This window comes from Bactrocera dorsalis, chromosome 5, assembly GCF_023373825.1.
Source record: "Bactrocera dorsalis isolate Fly_Bdor chromosome 5, ASM2337382v1, whole genome shotgun sequence".
Classification (NCBI taxonomy): Eukaryota; Metazoa; Arthropoda; class Insecta; order Diptera; family Tephritidae; genus Bactrocera; species Bactrocera dorsalis.
In genome coordinates, this window is record NC_064307.1 from 11,862,168 (window position 1) to 11,880,573 (window position 18,406).

The 18,406-nt window shown below is 35.9% G+C and overlaps 2 protein-coding genes across 2 annotated transcripts in view; both read right to left on the reverse strand.

The window, feature by feature from the left end:
- Positions 1-1,092: 1,092 nt before the first annotated feature.
- Positions 1,093-3,579, reverse strand: LOC105224485 (uncharacterized). Its single transcript, XM_011202573.3, has 7 exons — positions 3,421-3,579; positions 2,936-3,349; positions 2,740-2,878; positions 2,511-2,677; positions 1,778-1,978; positions 1,542-1,705; positions 1,093-1,479 (listed from the first exon to the last, which is right to left on the reverse strand). The coding sequence occupies exons 1-7, from the start codon at positions 3,473-3,475 to the stop codon at positions 1,261-1,263; spliced, it is 1,359 nt and encodes a 452-aa protein (XP_011200875.1). The 5' UTR covers positions 3,476-3,579; the 3' UTR covers positions 1,093-1,260.
- A 5,264-nt stretch (positions 3,580-8,843) lies between these two features.
- The window catches only part of LOC105224491 (palmitoleoyl-protein carboxylesterase NOTUM), a 28,874-nt gene continuing 19,311 nt past the window's right edge, over positions 8,844-18,406 (reverse strand). The window contains exons 2-4 of the mRNA XM_019989614.3: positions 11,365-11,986; positions 10,704-11,207; positions 8,844-10,636 (exon numbers count right to left, since the gene is read on the reverse strand). Of these exons, the coding sequence (XP_019845173.2) occupies positions 9,531-10,636; positions 10,704-11,207; positions 11,365-11,986 (2,232 nt within the window). The 3' untranslated portion in view covers positions 8,844-9,530. The remainder of the gene's footprint in view (positions 10,637-10,703; positions 11,208-11,364; positions 11,987-18,406) is intronic.

An 18,406-nucleotide genomic window follows, 5' to 3' on the forward strand; every position in this document is an offset into this window, starting at 1 on the left:
CATTATAGCTGCCGATGAGACATGGGTTTTTTGAGTTTGAAGGGCAAACAAGTCAACAACCATCGGAATGGAAAAAAACGAGCCGAAACTAAAAAACAACCACGCCAAAGCTGGTCAAATTTCAATGTTATACTCATTGTTTTTTTGTTGTTGAAGAGACAGACGGTCAATGGAGAGTTCCATTTGGCCGTATTGAGGCGTTTGCGTAAGAACATCCATCGAAAACGGTCGGAATCGTGGAAGAACAATTCATGGATTTTATACGAGGATGATGCGTATAGTGAGGATTACTTTGAAGGCGACAAAATAAATATTGAAGAATAATTAAATTGCGTTTTATTTACAATTTAACCTTTTTTGTCACAATGTATAGCTTTCGCAAGAACTGTCTCGGTACGGGACGGAAACTACAAGTGTTCAACTAAACTTTTTCGAGAAAAATAAGTTGACTTTAAAAATCTTATTTTTCTCAAATAAATATGAGCTACTGAAAGCTATCTTATTTTAAAGGGAAGTGTTCACTCATCTCTCTCTCAAATCTCAAAACTAATACTCGCAAAGTTGTGGAAAGTCTCTATATTTTGCCGGTGACCTTGTGAGAGACAAATGGGGCAAGTATATGAATCTCATGAAAAATCATTTGGAAATAGTTTGTATGAGAATCAATGTAATTTTTATATTCTGGCTGCCAGTGCATATCTCAGCTGAGGAATTAGGACCCAAGTGAGAAGTGAAGCTTGTTGCAATTGTCTTCAATTGAGATCTTGATACTGAGTAAGGCATCCATAAATATACTCGTATATCTACAAAGATTCTACAGTCTGTAATTTATAATACCCGAATTTGAGTCTTATTGTCTTTCGATTGGTCTTCCTCAGAGAATATATTTTGGCACATTATCTGCTAAGAAACCAAAAAACATGCTGCACAAGAGTTACTTGTTTTTGATTTTGAGTTCTGACTCTGCTTTTTGGGTTGTTCACTTCATACCTAAGAATAATAGACTTCAAGCTTCAATACCCGACTTAATGCTTATCAATTATGGCTATGTTATAACAAAGGGGACCCTCTACTCAGTAAAATAGGGTTCAATAAACTTTTAATATGCTTTATTATTTGGTTTTTATAACAATGTTAATATTTTATAGATTATAGCCTAAATTAGATGTATTTGAATGCTTGAAAGCCGACTAAGTGCAATACTCTTGCAAGCTAAGTGCATCCGGTTGGCAACTCTATGCTACGAATCTTTATTTCATTTTAATTACTAACAATCTCAAAATTAACAAAATTCTTATTGGCCATATTGAAAGCCTTATGCATATTGGCATAAATGGCCACATCGATAATATTTGTGTTACTGAAATAATCGAGTGCAACAACATTAGCGGTTAAGCTCCACGGGCCTTTGAGCCAACTCGTAACTTTGGGGTTCAAAATGGCGGCACGTTCCTTGGCTGTCTCCAATTTATTGTTATTCTAAAAGTGAATTCAGAGAAAAAGATTAGAAACGAGAAGAGAAAAATAAACCAGTAACCAACCAAAGACTGTTCCATGCTACGTATGGCCTGAAAGATCCAACCTTCATTCTGTACCGGTGAATTATGCTTTTTGCTAAACAACAGACGCATATTGTCCAATGCCTCGGAGGTATTCATAAAGGCGGTGGAGAAACGTTTCCAGTTGGGGCATAATATTTTCGACTCTATACAATTTAACATAAAATCAATATTAAAGGTCTGTAGAACTAATTTTAGAATATGCCAATAGAGTTTACCACTTTCCGGATACGGTAACTCTTGCACTGGATATAAAATTATTAGAAATTTGTTATTACTCCGTATCTCGTCAATAGTGAGCTCATAGCATGGCTTGGCTTCCTCGTGTGTACTGGTGTTTCGTGTGTAGACAATATCCCCGACTTCTTCGTGCAAAAGATGTAGTAGACTGCTATGACGTTCGGGATGCTTGTAGAATCCTGTAATGAAGAAAATTAGAAAATTGTGTTAAAGAATGCTTCCTAAATTAGAACTTTAGTAGTGAGGTTATATTTTTCGCGTTGTTACGGTACTTATATAGAATTTTTAACTCTTTTCTGCTGTCTTGATATATTTTCGAGCTTTTGTGGACTTAAAAGTCTTACATATATTTATTTCAGTCAGTTTGAGTTACACTCTCTCGTCGGCTGTCTTCGGAAAACCATAGACAATTCCAGACAGATTCTTATATTTTGAGAAAATCCATAGTTTCTCGGATCGACATGTTAGTACTCATGACCACTACCTTATTAAGCTCGCGTTTTCCGGGACTTCTTTTACAAGGGTTCCATAACTTATAAATCCTTTCGAGATGGTTTCGAAGCTTACTGCTGGTTTAAAACGGGATAAGTTGGAATCCATTTGGCTCATTGAATAATATTTTTGCCAATTCTTATTTTCATATATCGACCGCCGGAACCATCATACCAGATACAAATAAATTAAACAAGAAGATACATATTTCAAACTTACCAATAGGAAACGAACTGAAGTCTAATATAACGACCTCATGAGACAGTTTTACGAAACGCTTAATATCCTTCAAAACATTTCTCAATGGGCGGACGAGCTTGTTCTCATTGACAATGCAGAAGTTATCGGCATTATTCGAATCATAGACATCCACAATTTTGTCAAAGCTGGAAAAGGAACAATATAAAAACAAAATCTTTAACAGTATTCCACTTCCAGCATAACAAACCCAATGCTAAAGTCCAAATATCGCATGCCAAAGACCAATTGTGACCAGACATCGAAGTGTTGAGCCACCACATAGTCTTTAACCAGCACCGATTTGGTTTTGGTCAAGTTAGCGACATATGCAGCCGAAGCGTGAGTACCTGTAACGAAACACCCCACAATTTAAACTCAAAATTTTGTTCAATTCAGAAGCTTACCCGGTATGAAGAGATCCTTCAAAGGCATTTGCGCTATATGCTCCAACTTGGACATCCAATTCGTTTGTATTTTTAAACATTCCACCGTCAAGAGTTCACTACCATTGAAGCTGGCTACATAGTATGGCAGACATTTACCCTTCGGATATTCGCTGGGCACCACATTCACATCATTACTATTCCAACCGGGCGGAAAGCGTAATTTGCCGATTTTCACATCACTCAAAACCTTACCGGACGAGTTGGTTATGTCGGTTATACGCGCCTCGGGCTGTACGTATGTGGTTGAGGGATCTTCGCTGAAAATACCAATCCATTCGGGGTGATCATGACATTCGGGTCCCCAATTTACTTCGAGGTTAGCATCTTGCACAGTTTTGGCATCGAGCGAAATCGTCAAGTAGATGGGACAAGCTTGAAGGAATTCAATTCTTTGTATAAATTTTTAATGTAAATTTTGTATATAACTTCTTCCTGGCGCCTACCTTGCAGTAGAAACGGCAAATTGTAGCAGATGAATAAAGAAAAGCTTAAATGCATCGCGTTTGTTACGTTCGCGCTGCTAAACTTGAACTTATTCTCAAATTGTTCTTAATGTCGCTCAATACGGTCGCTTAAAGTAAGAGTGGCTTAAGTGTGGAAATGTACCGAATTAAGCGCTAAGATACATGTATGAGTTGTCACATACAGGCTGATTATATAGTTATTTTCTTAGATTAGCTCTTAGATTTTAGCTCTTTGTAGAATTTAAAATTTTATTTAAAGTGAATTAAGCTTTAATTAAAAACGATTTTTTTTACAAATCGAGTATATTCTAATTTTTTTTTTATATAACTTTGTGTGATTTAGCAATTTTGAATAGGGAAGTAAAACAAAATATCCAAAATATTGACTATTGCTTTTTACATATTTTGAACACCTTCTGGCAATTTGTGGATACCATGGGAATAGAAAAGTTCGTCTTTTGAAGCAAACCAATCAGAAGCCCAATTTTCGACTTCTGCCTAGAAATCGAAGCGCTGCTCAGCCAATGCGGGTCCCATCAATGAAAACAAATGATAATCGGAAGCGGATAATTCTGCTGAATTTGGCAGGTGGGTTAGCAGCTCCCCGTCAAGTACTTTGATTTTACCCTGAATCGATTTTGCTTTGAGTGCAGGTGTATTGTCGTACAACAAAACTTCTTTGACGTATCTTCTGGCCCATTCTGGACGTTTTTCGATCAATACATGTTTCAAATTGATAATTTGTTGTCTGTAGGGAATAGTTTTAACAGTTTCACCTGGTTTTGGAAGCTAATGACACAACACACTCTTCTGATCCCTCCAAGCACAGAGCATTGGATTCCGACCGAATCGATCTGTTTTTGCAGTCGAAGTTGATGGTTGTCCCGGATTAATCCATGATTTTTTCCGGTTTAGAGTCTTAAATAAATTAATTTTTTATCGCCAATAACAGCGATGCAAAACGGATTTTCTTTCGTGTATTTGAAGCAAAGTTTCACTAGTGCTTTTTTTGGTTTTCCATTTGTCTTTGATTCAATTTATATGGCAACCATTTTCCACACTTTTGGAGCTTTCCCATAAAGTAAATGGTCTGAAATTTTTCGCTGTGCAACATATGTCTGCCATTTCCTTCTGATTCAAAATATCCTCTTCCAGGTTCTTCATTTCTCACATCAAAATCATTACCTCTGAACTGTTGAAACCATCTTTTGCATGCTGTTTCCGATAGAGCATGTTCACTATCAGCCTCGATTAGCATTCGATGCGACTCTGCAGCATTTTTCTTCAAATGGAAACAAGAAATTAATGATTTCCGCCAATCATCACTTTTCGGTATGCTGTAGTTTGTTCAAAGACTGTAAGGTATCCATTTATAGCTTTGCAACTGCTAGAAGTAGCAACTTTCCGCTGGTAGAAATCATACTGGCAGAAACTAGCCGCTCTCTTAGCTTTTTACGCTCTCAACTTGTGCTCTCTTCTGCTAGTTTCTGGTTTAAGAAACGCTTTTCCTGCAGAAATCGTGCTCGTTCACTATAAGGGCTCCTATCAAAGCATCTATTGAGAAAATACGAAAAGACTTTTTCGACTACCCAATATCAAAAAAAAAAAAAAAAAATTTACAGAAACGTGACAACCTCACAGGATTTTTACAATTTTACAAATATTATTGAATAGTAGTTACTAATGGTGACTAGTAGTTCGATAGGGATTAGGGACTTTGAATTTACCTAGATAACTTTAACAAAGAATAAAATTATATAGCGCGGTATAAAAGACATCCAATACGGGTTCTTCATTTTTATTGAATACATATGTATATAGAAAATATTTTAAAAGTTCTACATCGATCGAACTGGTTATTAATACAGATTAGACAAAACTTCACAGCCGTTGTTTTCCAAATGATGTTTGACCGGTCTTGCAATACGAGAACGCTCGGTAGTCACGTTGGAAAATTATTGCTCTTTCGGCAATCACTCGCACAAAATTGATGACTTGTTGTCGGCTGTATTCCTCATTAACATGAATTTATCCGGCAACTTTTGAACATTTTGAAATACTCTACGAGCTCTTCTTGTGTTTGGCAACAATTTTCCTCGAGTAATGCTTACAGTTCCTCATCTTCAAACTTTTTTTATCTTCTATGACAATATCAACACTTTTAAATCAAGCAAACCATTTTTGACACATTTGCTCAAACGCAGCGCAGAGCGTGTTCTATCAACTTCCTTCAAAATACGAAAGTATTGGAAATATAAAAAAAAGTTTGATTAGAAATACGAAAATAGTGAAGAATAACCCTTAGCAAAAACACTTTTCCAGCCGCAAAGTTTCACAGCTGTTCGCAATATCCAAATAGTATTCTTTCATTCTTTATACTGTCGTCCTACAAAATTGCGCACAAAATGGTTCTGATTTCAATATGAATAATAATTTGTTTTTTCTTTTGTTTGCTAATTTTTTTTGAATCATTTGGCAAACACCCTGTTTTATCAATTAAGGATGAGCCTGACTTTTGCTATTATTATTAAATGTCAGCAGTAAACTTTGTTCGTCATTTATTTAAAGTCTGACGCAATAACAAAAGCGTCAGTAATTCCATTTAAACTCATTTATCAAATCAACGCCAACTGATAATGATTTGCATTGCAAGAAACAACGCTGTGATAACTGTAAACAATGAAATTATGAAATTAACTATTTGCAGGCTTCACAGAAATGAAAAGTCATTGCAAGACAAGTGAAAATAAAAATATTTTGCAAAAAGTGTTGAAATTGTGACGGGGAGAGTGCGGAGAGTCTGCTCAACTGATATCGATATATTGCTTACTAAAGAATGTTAGATTGTTCTGGAGTTCGGTTAGAGTTTTTCGTGAATATTACATGCATAATAAAAAAAAATAATTATTTTTATTTTAATTCATCATTTATTTTTCTTTTAAATATAATTTTTTTTCACTCATTTCAACAAATATTAATCGTATTTTTCACGCTCACACAACAATTCAGCATAACATTTGACTTAAAGAATAAAATAATTTTTATAATTACTGTGTTAAAAGTATTAAATCATCTAATAATTAAAATTTTTTTACAAATTATTATTTTAAAATAAAATTAAACAATAATTTACAAATGTAAATATTTACAAATATATTCGAGTTTATGCAATGTGCGCTATAGTAAATATAAATTTAATTTTAAAAATAAATAAATAAATGCAAAAAACTATACAAAATTAAGGAATGCAATATTTTAAGTTTCTGTGTTTGTTTTTGTTGTAATGAACTTCATTGTTATACTAATTGAAAGAGAGTTACAGGTACAAAATAAATAAGCTAGCATAAATAATATATTAACTATTTTTTCACTAAACGTTATGGATGGTTGAAGCAAAACTGTGATTTCATGCATTAAAAAGTGATATGTATTTAGAAAGTACTCGTAAATATCTTTAATTGGCTTAGTTTTTAAATTTATATTTTTTGCTTTGCTTAGAAATACTCTTTCTTGTACCCAAATTCGATGCTTCAATGCCTGTGCGTTCTGTTAACTTTTCTATTGCAAATGTGACATGTGACAGTCTAATTAATTACAATTTTAAATAACATTTAAATTAATTATTTTTTAAGTTCTATTGAGGTAGATTTATGATCGAGCTTCAGTTGTGAACAAGTATTGATTTCATATGCTGCTGCATAATTAAGTACATTTGCTATATAATTATTGTGTAATAACATTGTTGGTTACTAATCTTTTGATTTCGAAATTAATTTGTTTAATTATTATTTATATTTTTTTTAATTTCGAAATAAATTTTTTTAATCATTATTAATTATATTTTTAATTTTTTACACATTTTTGTATTTTTTCTCATAAAATTAATACATTTTTTTAATTTCGATATTAATTTTTTAATTATTGTTAATTATAATTATAATTTTTTACACATTTTTGTATTTTTTCATAAAATTAATAATTTTTTTTTAATTTCGCAATTAATTTTTTTAATCATTATTAATTATAATTTTAATTTTTTTTTACTTTTTGCATATTTTTTACATTTTTGTTTTTTTTTTTGTAAAATTAATTATTTTAATTGTTAACAAAAATAATTTAATTAAGTAACAGTCTCATTGTTGCATTTTGTGTTTATATTCGTGTATATAATATGTTATTATTATTTTTTTTCCTTTTTTGTTTTCTTTTTAGATTTTGAGTATAATGTGATATTTCGAGTTATTTTTATTATAAATGCGTTGTTAGCGAGTGAGTTCGAGTAGCATTATTTAAGTAATGAGTCCTTAATTATATGAGCACAAGAGTAGGGAATAAAATTTGTGTAAATTTTGGAGAGATTCGAAATGTTTTATTTAAGTTTTTAAATTTTGTGTGTATATCATGTTTTACCGGTATTTGAAGCTTTATACATATGTAGAAAGTTTTATAATTTAAAATATTGGAAAAAATGTTTACTATTTTTATAACTGGCCGAAGCTTTGTAATTGAAAAAGTGAAAAAACTAAAAATAAATAATTAAAATTAATTAATAATTAAAATAATTAAAAAAATAATTTAAAATAATAGTAAAATAATTAAAAAAAATTAATTTTAATTAATAAAAAAAAATTAATTAATAAAATAATTAAAAACAAATTAATTTTAATTAATACAAAATTTTTTAGTATAGCTTTTTAATTAATTAAAATTAATTTTTTTTTCATTATTTTATTATTATTTTTTTTAAATTATTTTAATTAATAATTAATTTTAATTTTTTTTAGTTTTTATATGTATATTGCATATCATTAATTTTTTAAATTTAAACAATTTTTCTCACTTCCATTAATTTTTTTGTAATTTATTACTATTTTACATATTCATAAAAAGTGTAATTTTAAGAATTGAAAAATTAAAATGTAAAAGAAATAGCAAGAAAATTATATAATTTAAAGTATTTGAAAAAAAATTTTCCTTTGTATGAAAAAAAAATAATAATTTATGACTATACTTTTATTAAAGGCTGAAATTTTGTAATTCAAAATTAATTAATTAATTAAAATAAAAAAAAAAAATAATATGATTAAAAAAATAATTTAAGAGAATTTAATTGATTAAAAAAAATAATTAAATAATTAGAAAATTAAATTTTTTTTATTATATGTGCTTTTATAAATTTAAAATTTTTTTTCCTTTGCATTGATTTTTTTTTTGTAATTTATTACTATTGAAATTTATATGTAATAAAAGAAAAGAAAATTTTTAAAATTTAAAATTAATATATTAAAAAAGAAAACATTTAATTTTGTATTAAAATTTTTAGATTTCATCAAAATTTTTTTTTTGTTATATATTAATTTTTATGAAAGATCGAGTTCATATTTTTACAAAAAAGAAATTAAGCTAATTAATTTTATATGAAAATTTAAATACCATTTTATTTTAATATTTTTTTATATATTATATATTTTTTTTTTGAGGAAGGAATCGAGTTTTCAATGCTGGAAAATTAAAAAAAAAAAAAATAATTTTTTTTTCACTTCATTCAAAAGCCAAAAATCAGCTCAAAATTCCGTACAAAAAATTTGTCTCTATTTACTATTTACGTGATAAGCGCTCATAATCTCTCTCGCTCTCGAACTCACTCATTGTTTTGTGTTTTTTTTTTGCGAATATTTCTGTTTACTCATTTTGGCTTAATACTTATGCATATAACTGAAATTAAACTAAAATCGCTTACAACAAAAACAATAAATTAGCTTCTCCTAACAACTGGGTTCAATAATTGTCTTTAAGTAATTAAAAATACTATAAAACACAACTTACAGTTGGAAGCAGAAAATGGTTATATAATTTATGAATGTATTTAGAGCTCATACAACTTATTTGCCAACACTGTATCTCAAATTTTCCGCTGCATACACCGCTACATACACACACACAACACTAACGATATTAATTTGAACTTTGAACTATTTACGACTTAAGCAACTAATATTTACAAATAAGTTATGAATACACAAGCACACATACACTGCCACCCACGCACACACACACATACAAACAAGCACATGTATTTACACCGACGATCAGCTCGCCTGTTGCGTTAGCAGATTGATCAGCTCGGTGCGATCCATATTGCTTAGGGTCTGCATGTCGATGCCCAAAGCCGCGGCAACGGCTTCGATGTCCAGACCGAAAGAGGTGAGCAGCTCGAGGAAGCGCATCTCTTCGCCGGTCAGCGGATTCGTGACCATCGGGCAGGAGTGATTGCATTGCGGCCAACTGCAGCGCTCGAGCAGGCGTAGCGCGCATTTCTCGGGCACGCGCGGCACACGATTGCGGCGCATGTGCCGCTTTTGTAGGTCAAATTGTGTTGTCGCCTCGATGGCTTGTTCATCATGCTGCAGTTCATGTTGTCGTTCGTATTTGCCGCTGTTTTGTAGCTTCAGTTGTTGACGTTGTTCTTTACGTTCCTTACGTGACTTGTGACCGGGTCGGTGTTTACGCTCAACACCATTTGTTTTTGGTTTGTTATGTTGACGTTGTTTTTTGTTGGGATGTTGTTCGTATAATGCGGTGGCGTTGTCGTTGGGTGGCAAATTGTTGTTACGCTTGCGTTCTGCTTCGTTACGTCGACGCTCGTGACGATTGCGTTGTTTGTTCTTGTTGCGTTGCTGTTGTTGTTGTTTACGTTGACGCCGCTGTTGACGTTCGTGACGTAGTCGCCGTCTTTCTTCACGCTCGACTTTACTTAAGCGCGGACGTGTGCCATTTTGTGGCTCGTAGTTGTTGTTATCTTTCTTCGCTTTGTGTTGTTTGGGTATACGGTTCTTGTGTGTGATTCTTTGATGCTCGTTGCTGGAGCGATGGCGCTTTTGTTCCGTGGGTTCCAAATGGTTTTGTTTAGCGATGTTGTGTCGTCTGCGGCGTGGACGTGTCGAATGCTCCCAGCAACGGAGAGCCGATGGTAAAGAAATATCATCGATTTTGATATTGATCCAATCGCGTTTGGAGAGCACAGCATGGCCGATGCAAGAGGGCGCGAATACACCCGTGACGTTGTCTAAGGAAGAACGCAGCGCGCCGCCCATTTCATGTATATAGTTCCATTGTTGGGGCGTAACTGGTGCGCCCACATTGTCCGCGCGCATTTGTGCCTCATCGAACAGCCATTGGAAGACGAAGAGTGGTGCTGTGTATTGGGAGAAATATGCATTAATGATAAGTGAAATGAGCAGAAAATTTTAGTTTACCCTTACCTTTTAGCGTTGGATACAGTCGGTAACCGAAATAGCAACGCCACGGCTCTGCTTGGTATTGTTCAACGCAAGCTTCCGGTAGCGATCCTTGCCACATCTTCCAACCTTGACGCACCGCCTCACTGGAGCCGACTGTAGCTGGGGTGTAGGGTTCACGATCGAGGAACCAACCCGAGTCGCTTACACCACGCACCGTTACCATGAGTTTACGTTCCTGTTGCAGATAATTGGTTATGCGATCCAAGTTGAGCATAACACCAAGACCGCCTGCCGACGAACCCACAAGCAACAATTCCGCACCCGGTATACGTCCCAAACCGAGGGGTATTAGTTCGGCGATGACGTTGCGTAAGATTACAGCACCCATAAAGCGAAACTTAGCGTTCTCGTCGATTGTGTCGCGCGTACCTGACCACGAATCGCTGCTGCAGTAGGGCACGAGCACATGATTTGCACTGTGCCAATAGGGGTTCTCTTCCGGCAAAGGTGAGAGTATGCCACCAACTGAAAAATAAATGCAGACATTGTTTTAATTCCTTAGTGAAAGAGAGGAAGAGAGCGCGCATTGAATTGGAAGACGTGTAACAACACATTAGCTACGCTTTTAGCAAGCGCTGCGAACGAATTGTCGGCACACTTTAAATATGATTAAAATACTCACCGTCACGTTTTTCGGGCCACTGTGTGGACGTCATCAAGTGGCGCAGCCGCAACCAACGCGCTCGACATGAGCGTGCATCAAAACAATGCCAGCCGCCCTCCAGAAACACAATCCATTTCTTCGAATTGGGATTTTTGCGCAAATAGAAACCAGCGCGCGAGCCATCATTACACACGACTGACATATTATTGAACTGTACGAGCTTTAGCGCGCGTCGGTTCTCCACCACTGGTGTGGCGAGTTTAGTTGTGGCGCCTAAATCGAGCGAATTTCTCTCGTTCGCCGCCATCATAATATTCGAGGAGTTCAAAAAAGTACCGGATGCGGCCGCGTTGCCAACCAGCGATTCTGCAATCGGCGGCGTTGCCACTAATGCTGTTTTCGCTGCTCGATGTGCCTTTGTGGAACGCGCGTATGTCGGCTGTATTAACGCCAAGCAAAGTAATGCGATGAACACGCTCTGTAGCAGTAATGTTATGCACTGAACCTTGTGCGCCGCTAAGTAGGCAATGCTATTCTGTGGGCACAAGCACTTGTGGATCGTTGTGGAACATAAATGATCACTGTGTTGGCGCTGACTGCAATTGATCTTATTAATTGTGTTGCAGCTGAAGTCGTTGTGCTGTAAGTGGAGAGAGAAAGAAAAATATTAAAATTTCATAAAGGCAAAGTGAGAAATCCAGAGTGCGCGTGAGAGGGTTAGAGAACGTGTTTACTAAACAAAACAAAAAGAGAAGAGCGCGCTATAGAAATAGCGTGAGCACGTGTTGTTATGATAAACACTAGCATATTTACACGCGAGAGCACACCTTTGAAAGTCAAACGCGAATCGTAGAACAGCTTGTAGTGAATGAAATTGCTTTCGTAGCCGGCTGACAATCAACAGCGTATATATGTACATATGTATGTATGTTATGTGTATCTGAATATGCCAGGCGCTTGTCTACAATTGTTGTTTATTTTCATATTGTCTTGTCGCATGGCACTTCCGCAACACCGGCGTTAGCGATAGCATTTATATATAGCTCTTTGGAAACATACAAATACACTCTGAGGTATATATCGTCTCTTTAAAAAAATTACAAAAAGACTGTTGATACTTTTGTTATATTTTTATACACTTCATGATCAAATTTGACCCGGACTAGTCCATAAAAACTGCGCGCCCAAACCGTTTTGATAATTTTTTTGTTCTAAATTTGTACACCTTCTAGGTTAGTTTGAGTTTTGACCTTGTCAGTTAAAAAAACAGTGCTTGAACAGAGAAAGCAGAAGATCTCAACATTTCTTGTAGATCAACTCAACACATTTTGGTTAATGTTTTGGGTATGAGGCGTGTCAATAATGCTAGACACGTACGAAAAGGTCCGAATCTTTAGCAAAAAGGATTGTCGAGTAGAGGTCGTGAAGGTGATACTTCGCAGCGTAGTTGAGAACCTTACATTCAGCAAACGTATCGGAACCGAGGATGGGAGGTGGGTTTATGAATTCGACGTGGACACTATACAAGAATTGGAGAAATGGCGCTGCAAAAATGAGCCGAAACCGAAAAAATCGTAGACCGCTGAAGGCACGGAAGACCATTTCAGCCAAAGCTTATGACGAATGTGTATGAAAAATTAGTTTAATCGTTGGCATGCATGACTTGGGAGCCTATTTTGAAGGTGATAATACAGATTTGCATTAAAATTCTAATAAATTGTAAAGTTTTTGTCAGTCCGGGTTAAATTTGATCATACCCGTACATATGTATGTATGTAGGAACATTGCTGCCATCTTCAACTTCTTCGTTTTATTAGGTAATACTTGTATTGTCTGCAAGTTGTCGCTGCTGTTGTTGCTGTTGTTTTTATGTTGTTGTTATTGCTTTTGGTTTTTTTTTTTTGTAATTCACTGCTATTGCTTTCATATGATTGTTTCTTGTACGATGTTTTTTCCTCCGCTTTGGCGGAAAAACTTGCTTTGATCAAAAATGCGAGCAAGAAGCTCTGCGATAAGATCAAAGAGGTTTACCGCCTCCTTAAAGAGATACTCGCACAAAGCCAACAACAACAACAATAGCAAGTAGAAGAGCAGCAGCAGCAGCGGCAGCGGTAACAACTACAAACACACATACTCATACATACAAACATAGCTACAAAAGCAATTACAACAAACAATAAACGAATTGTAATGAAAATAAAAACAATAGCTACGTAGTTGCTGTTGTTGTTGTTTATTATAATAACGCTCTGCCATTGTAAATGTTGTTGTCGCTTTATTGCTGCGCGCCGGACAACAGCAATATGACCAACAGTGACCAACAACAACAATCAGATGTATTGGCGAATATTTTTTGAAAGCAGCAGCTGCAACAACAACAACATAACAGCGACTGCTGCAATAACTGTAACTCATTGAGGTGCAATTCATTGCGAATAACCGTCAATATTTTTGCAGCCATTCGAGTGGAAAGCAATTTTTCGCTGTCATTTATTGAATGACAGAGAATGGGATATGGACGCGGGGTCAGTGGGTTGGCTGAGGAGTGCCGTCTGCTGAAGCGAACTCTTTTGAATTTTTTTGCGCTGCTTTTTGGTTCTCTGTTTTGCCTTGCTTTGTGTGTGTACGAGTGTGTGTAATTTGTTTGTTTGTTTCCTGTCTTCGCCGCATTCGGTAAGGGCAACAGCAATTTTTATAGCTGTAAAATAGGTGACAGCAGGTGATTCCTGACCCAGTTGTTGGTGGTTAAAGGAAGTCTCACATTAAAGTCCATAAATAGCGCGGCAAAAATGTGCATTCCTTTGAAGTAATAAGAAGTAGACGTTTTTTTTGTTGAAATTGCCGAAACGCAGCGTAGAAAAGCAACTGTGAAAAATGTATATTGGTTCTCATGTAATTCGGTTATGTTGGAACCCAAAGAAAGAGTTCTTAAAGAATCTTTAAGATCTAAAATGTTTTTGACTGCAGATCCAATTTAAGCTCTTCTACTACTAAAGTTGTTCAATTCATATTTTTGTTAGGTATGTATTGCCATCCAGCGCCATCTAGCGGGCATACAATTCTTCAGATTCATTAAAGATCAATAGACGAAGCCGGGTGTAGAATTGGATTCAAATGCTTTACGTTTACAAATCGTTTAACTTTATTACGAAAATACATGTTCTGTAAAGAATGTGTTCCGCGCGCTTCGCTTAACTTATGGGCTCAGTAGGGTAATCTTTTTAAAGTTTTTTTAATTTTTTTTTGCATTTTATGTTCCATTATACCCTTAGAATTAATGTAGAAACCCTCTTTACTATTGGAAGGTTTCGAAAAAGGCCCAAAAATAATAGAATAAAAATTTCTATGAAAACAAATGTCAAAAAAACAGGTCAGATTACCCTATGATCAACACAATAGGCTGAGCGTGCTATTCGCAACACCATCACCTATCTTGAGATCCAGCATTCATGATTGAATAATATTCTACCGAATAGACCATGTTCAGCACGCAGTGAAAAAATTGAAACAGCCGTAGTTGATCCTGTACACGAAAACCGTGGAGAGTCGATTCGGTGTCGTACGCAGCAACTCGGAGTGATGTGTGGAACGAGATCTTAAATGGAAAAGTAGAAAATACAGCTTGTGTAAAAACTGAAGCCGCTCGACTTTCCCAAGCGACATTGTTTCGCTCTACGTGCTTTTGAAAAGTTTCAAGAAGATCCGACGTTTTGGAGCCAAATTTTATTCAGCGATGAGGCCCATTCCTCAATTAACGCGTATGTAAACAATCAAAATTGGCGCTTTTGGGGCGAAGAACAACCTGAAGAGATTTAAGAGCTGCCATTTCATTCAGAAATAACAGCGGTTTGGTTTGATGTGTGGGTCGGTAGCTTCATCGACTAATTTTTCTTCAAATATGTTGCCGGTGAGAACGTAACCGTCAATGTTGACTGTTTTCGCGCCATGATAATCGACTATTTGGTTCCTGATATTGAAGCTTGTGATTTCGGCGATATTTGATTTCAACAAGACGGCGCCACTTTCCACAAATCTTAACAATAAATGGATTTATTGAGAGAATATTTCGGGGAGCAGATAATTTCACCTATTGAGCCAGTCGATTGGCTACCAAGATCGTGTGATATCACATCATTATATGATGATGATTGGCATCCTGTGGGGATATGTAAAGTCTATGCAGACAATCCCGCTTCGATTTAGGCCTTGGAGCAAAAATTCACGCGTGTCAATAGCCAGTTACAAGTCGAAATGCTCGAACGAGTCATCGAAAATCGGACTCAACGGATGGACCATCTGAGACGTAGCCGCGGCCAACATTTGAAAGAGATAATCTTCAAAAAATAAATGTCAATGAATATTCTTTGGAATGATAATAAACATTTCCCATTAAATCCAAAGTTTCTGTAGTTGTTCTTTAAAAAAATAGGGAACCTCGAAATGGATCAGCCTTTACTAGGGAAATTTCTTTCTAATCATAAATTTGTACATTTAAAATCTTTGAAAAGTGTAAAATTCATATATATTATTAAAAATGTTTACTTTAAACAACAACAACTTTGTATGAAAAAAATACCAATGAGGTACAGGTTTTAGGTTATTTTATGCCTTACAGGAATTCACAATGTAAAAATTCTACTCCAAACTGTTCCAAAGTTATGGCATTTTTAATGAAAATATTTTTTTTTGAGTGTAAGAACTTTGAGTGCTTATACTAGAGGCCTTTTAAAATTTAGCTAAACATTTTTCATTTATGGGACATTTTTTGTCAGTATATAGGTTGATTTTTATTCATGAATTTGAGAGGTTAATTTTATATATATATGTATGTACATATGCATATATATTTCCTCGAGTACTTAATAAATAATTTCGTGGGCCGTCAAAACAATTTGCGTAAAACAAAGTCGCCAAAAAAACCGCTATCAACGTCATCACACGTATCATATCAAGTACGATGCTCCAAAAAACACAAACAACCACAACAATGAAAAATAAACAACAATACTAACAAATACTGTAGTATGTATTTTTGCTGTAATAAAAATAAACCAAGTTCAAGTGGCGGCACAAACGCTTTGATTTCATTTTCCAACGCGTTCCGCGACGCTTGAATTTTCAGACCAAAAACAAAAAAGAAACAACCGCATAGTGTATTTCTATGTATTGTTTATTTTTTTTTGCTATTGTGATTGTATTTGTGGTGACGCAAAGCGTTTGCTGAGATTTTACTTTCAGATTATTGAGTTTGGACTGTTACTACGCCAGTGCAAACACATTAGGGTGGGTTTGTGTAAGTTTTAATGTGAGAGAGCAACGAGAAGGGTGAGGAGAATAGACTAGAAACTGTTTAGTTGGTTGGAGACTTGGGTATTTTTTCGATTTTGTTGCGCGCTGAAATGTAGGCAATGTTTTGAAGCATATAAAAGTACGTATGTATCTGAAACTTTTTTCAAATAAAACACAGAAAAATTAGTGAGAAGTCGGGTTCACTTATATAAAATTATATAACATAATATTTGATAATCAAAAAAGACAAATAAAAACATTATTTTATTTTATGAAAATATTGCATATTGACGAACAATTAGTCATACATTGAAATCAATTGATCTTTGCGGCAAAGCGCTTCAAAGCCGCCAGCAAGAAAAACAAAAACCAAATCCAACAATAAGCTCTCCATATTGTATATTTGCGATGAGTGCTTAACAAGTTAAACTGAATTATCGCTGCGTTGCCGAAGCAAAAGTGCGAGCGCGAAACAACAAAGAGCCGAAATTGAAATCGAAATCGACTGAAACCGAAAAATTGCCACAAAAGTACTTATATTTTGTGCCAGTGCCAGCCAACTTGAGTGACCCAGACAACAAAAGAGTCATTAACAACAACGATAACAGCAGCGGCGGCGGCGACGACGACGGCGCACACAGGTGTATGCGCGTGCGTGCGCATGAAGAAAAAAACGATAATACGAAAACCAGAATTGGGCGCGCGCGCACACGCAAAAATGAAATAAAACAAATGCGAGCGCATTGTGACCCGATCGCTTTGTCGGCATGGTAATTTGTAACCAATTGAGGTCATATATACTGCGCGTCTGCGTGTCATGTCAACGAACTGCCCGCCATCGATCGATAACCAGCTGTGCTCTGTCACGCTGCGCTACATGTAATGCGCGCGCGTTATGTGCAAACGTGCGTCAATCGCGTGAGGAATCGAGCGCGCAGCGAATGAAAATCTGTGCGCGAGCGCTGTGATGTGTTCTCAACGCACCTATCCACTTACAGCAAAGGCAGGCAGGTGACCAAATTTCAAAAAAAAAAGAATCAAAAAACACTGAACACTGTTTGGCATATCAATCAACGCGCGTGTTTGACGTGCGCTACAAATTACAAGCAAAAAGTGCTATCTGTAGCTCAAGGCGAAAAAAAACGCATACTTGCGCATATTTGAGTTGCTGCCGCGTAGTCGCAATTGACAGGGACACATCAGCGCGCTTGAAAAGCTGACCGGTAGTCGGCAGCATCCAGCAGTCATCTGTCAGTCAATCAGTCAGCTGAACTGTCAGCTACTGGCAAAATGTATGAACTGTTCACAGCGCGCAGTAACAGCGCCGCACCAATAACTGTCATTGTTTGCCGCCGCAAAACAATTCCAAGTAATCCTGCCGCGTTGCTGCGCGCCGCTTTGTTATGAACGCCGCCGCGCCGCGTCGCGTAGCGCTTTGGCATGCGTTTCACACGCGCATCCCATTTTTGTTTCGTTGTCATCGCGATTCGCGGAAGCAGCTGACAACGGCGAACAACAGCAGCATCATCAACTGTGGTGTGGCAGCGTACGTGACAGATCGTCGTCAGTGTTGCGTTGTGGCGCATTGACGCTCTATAGAATCAAAAGTAGTTTGCCTGTATTTTAACGCTGTTATCAGAAGCGCAAGGCAAGTGGTTGACTGATCATGCTGCGGCATGAAATACCCCCGTTTGCGTTATGCGCTACCTTTCGTCTTCCGCAACTCTTTGCTCTGTCGCGCTGCGCATGCCTTTGATCATAGCGATCATCA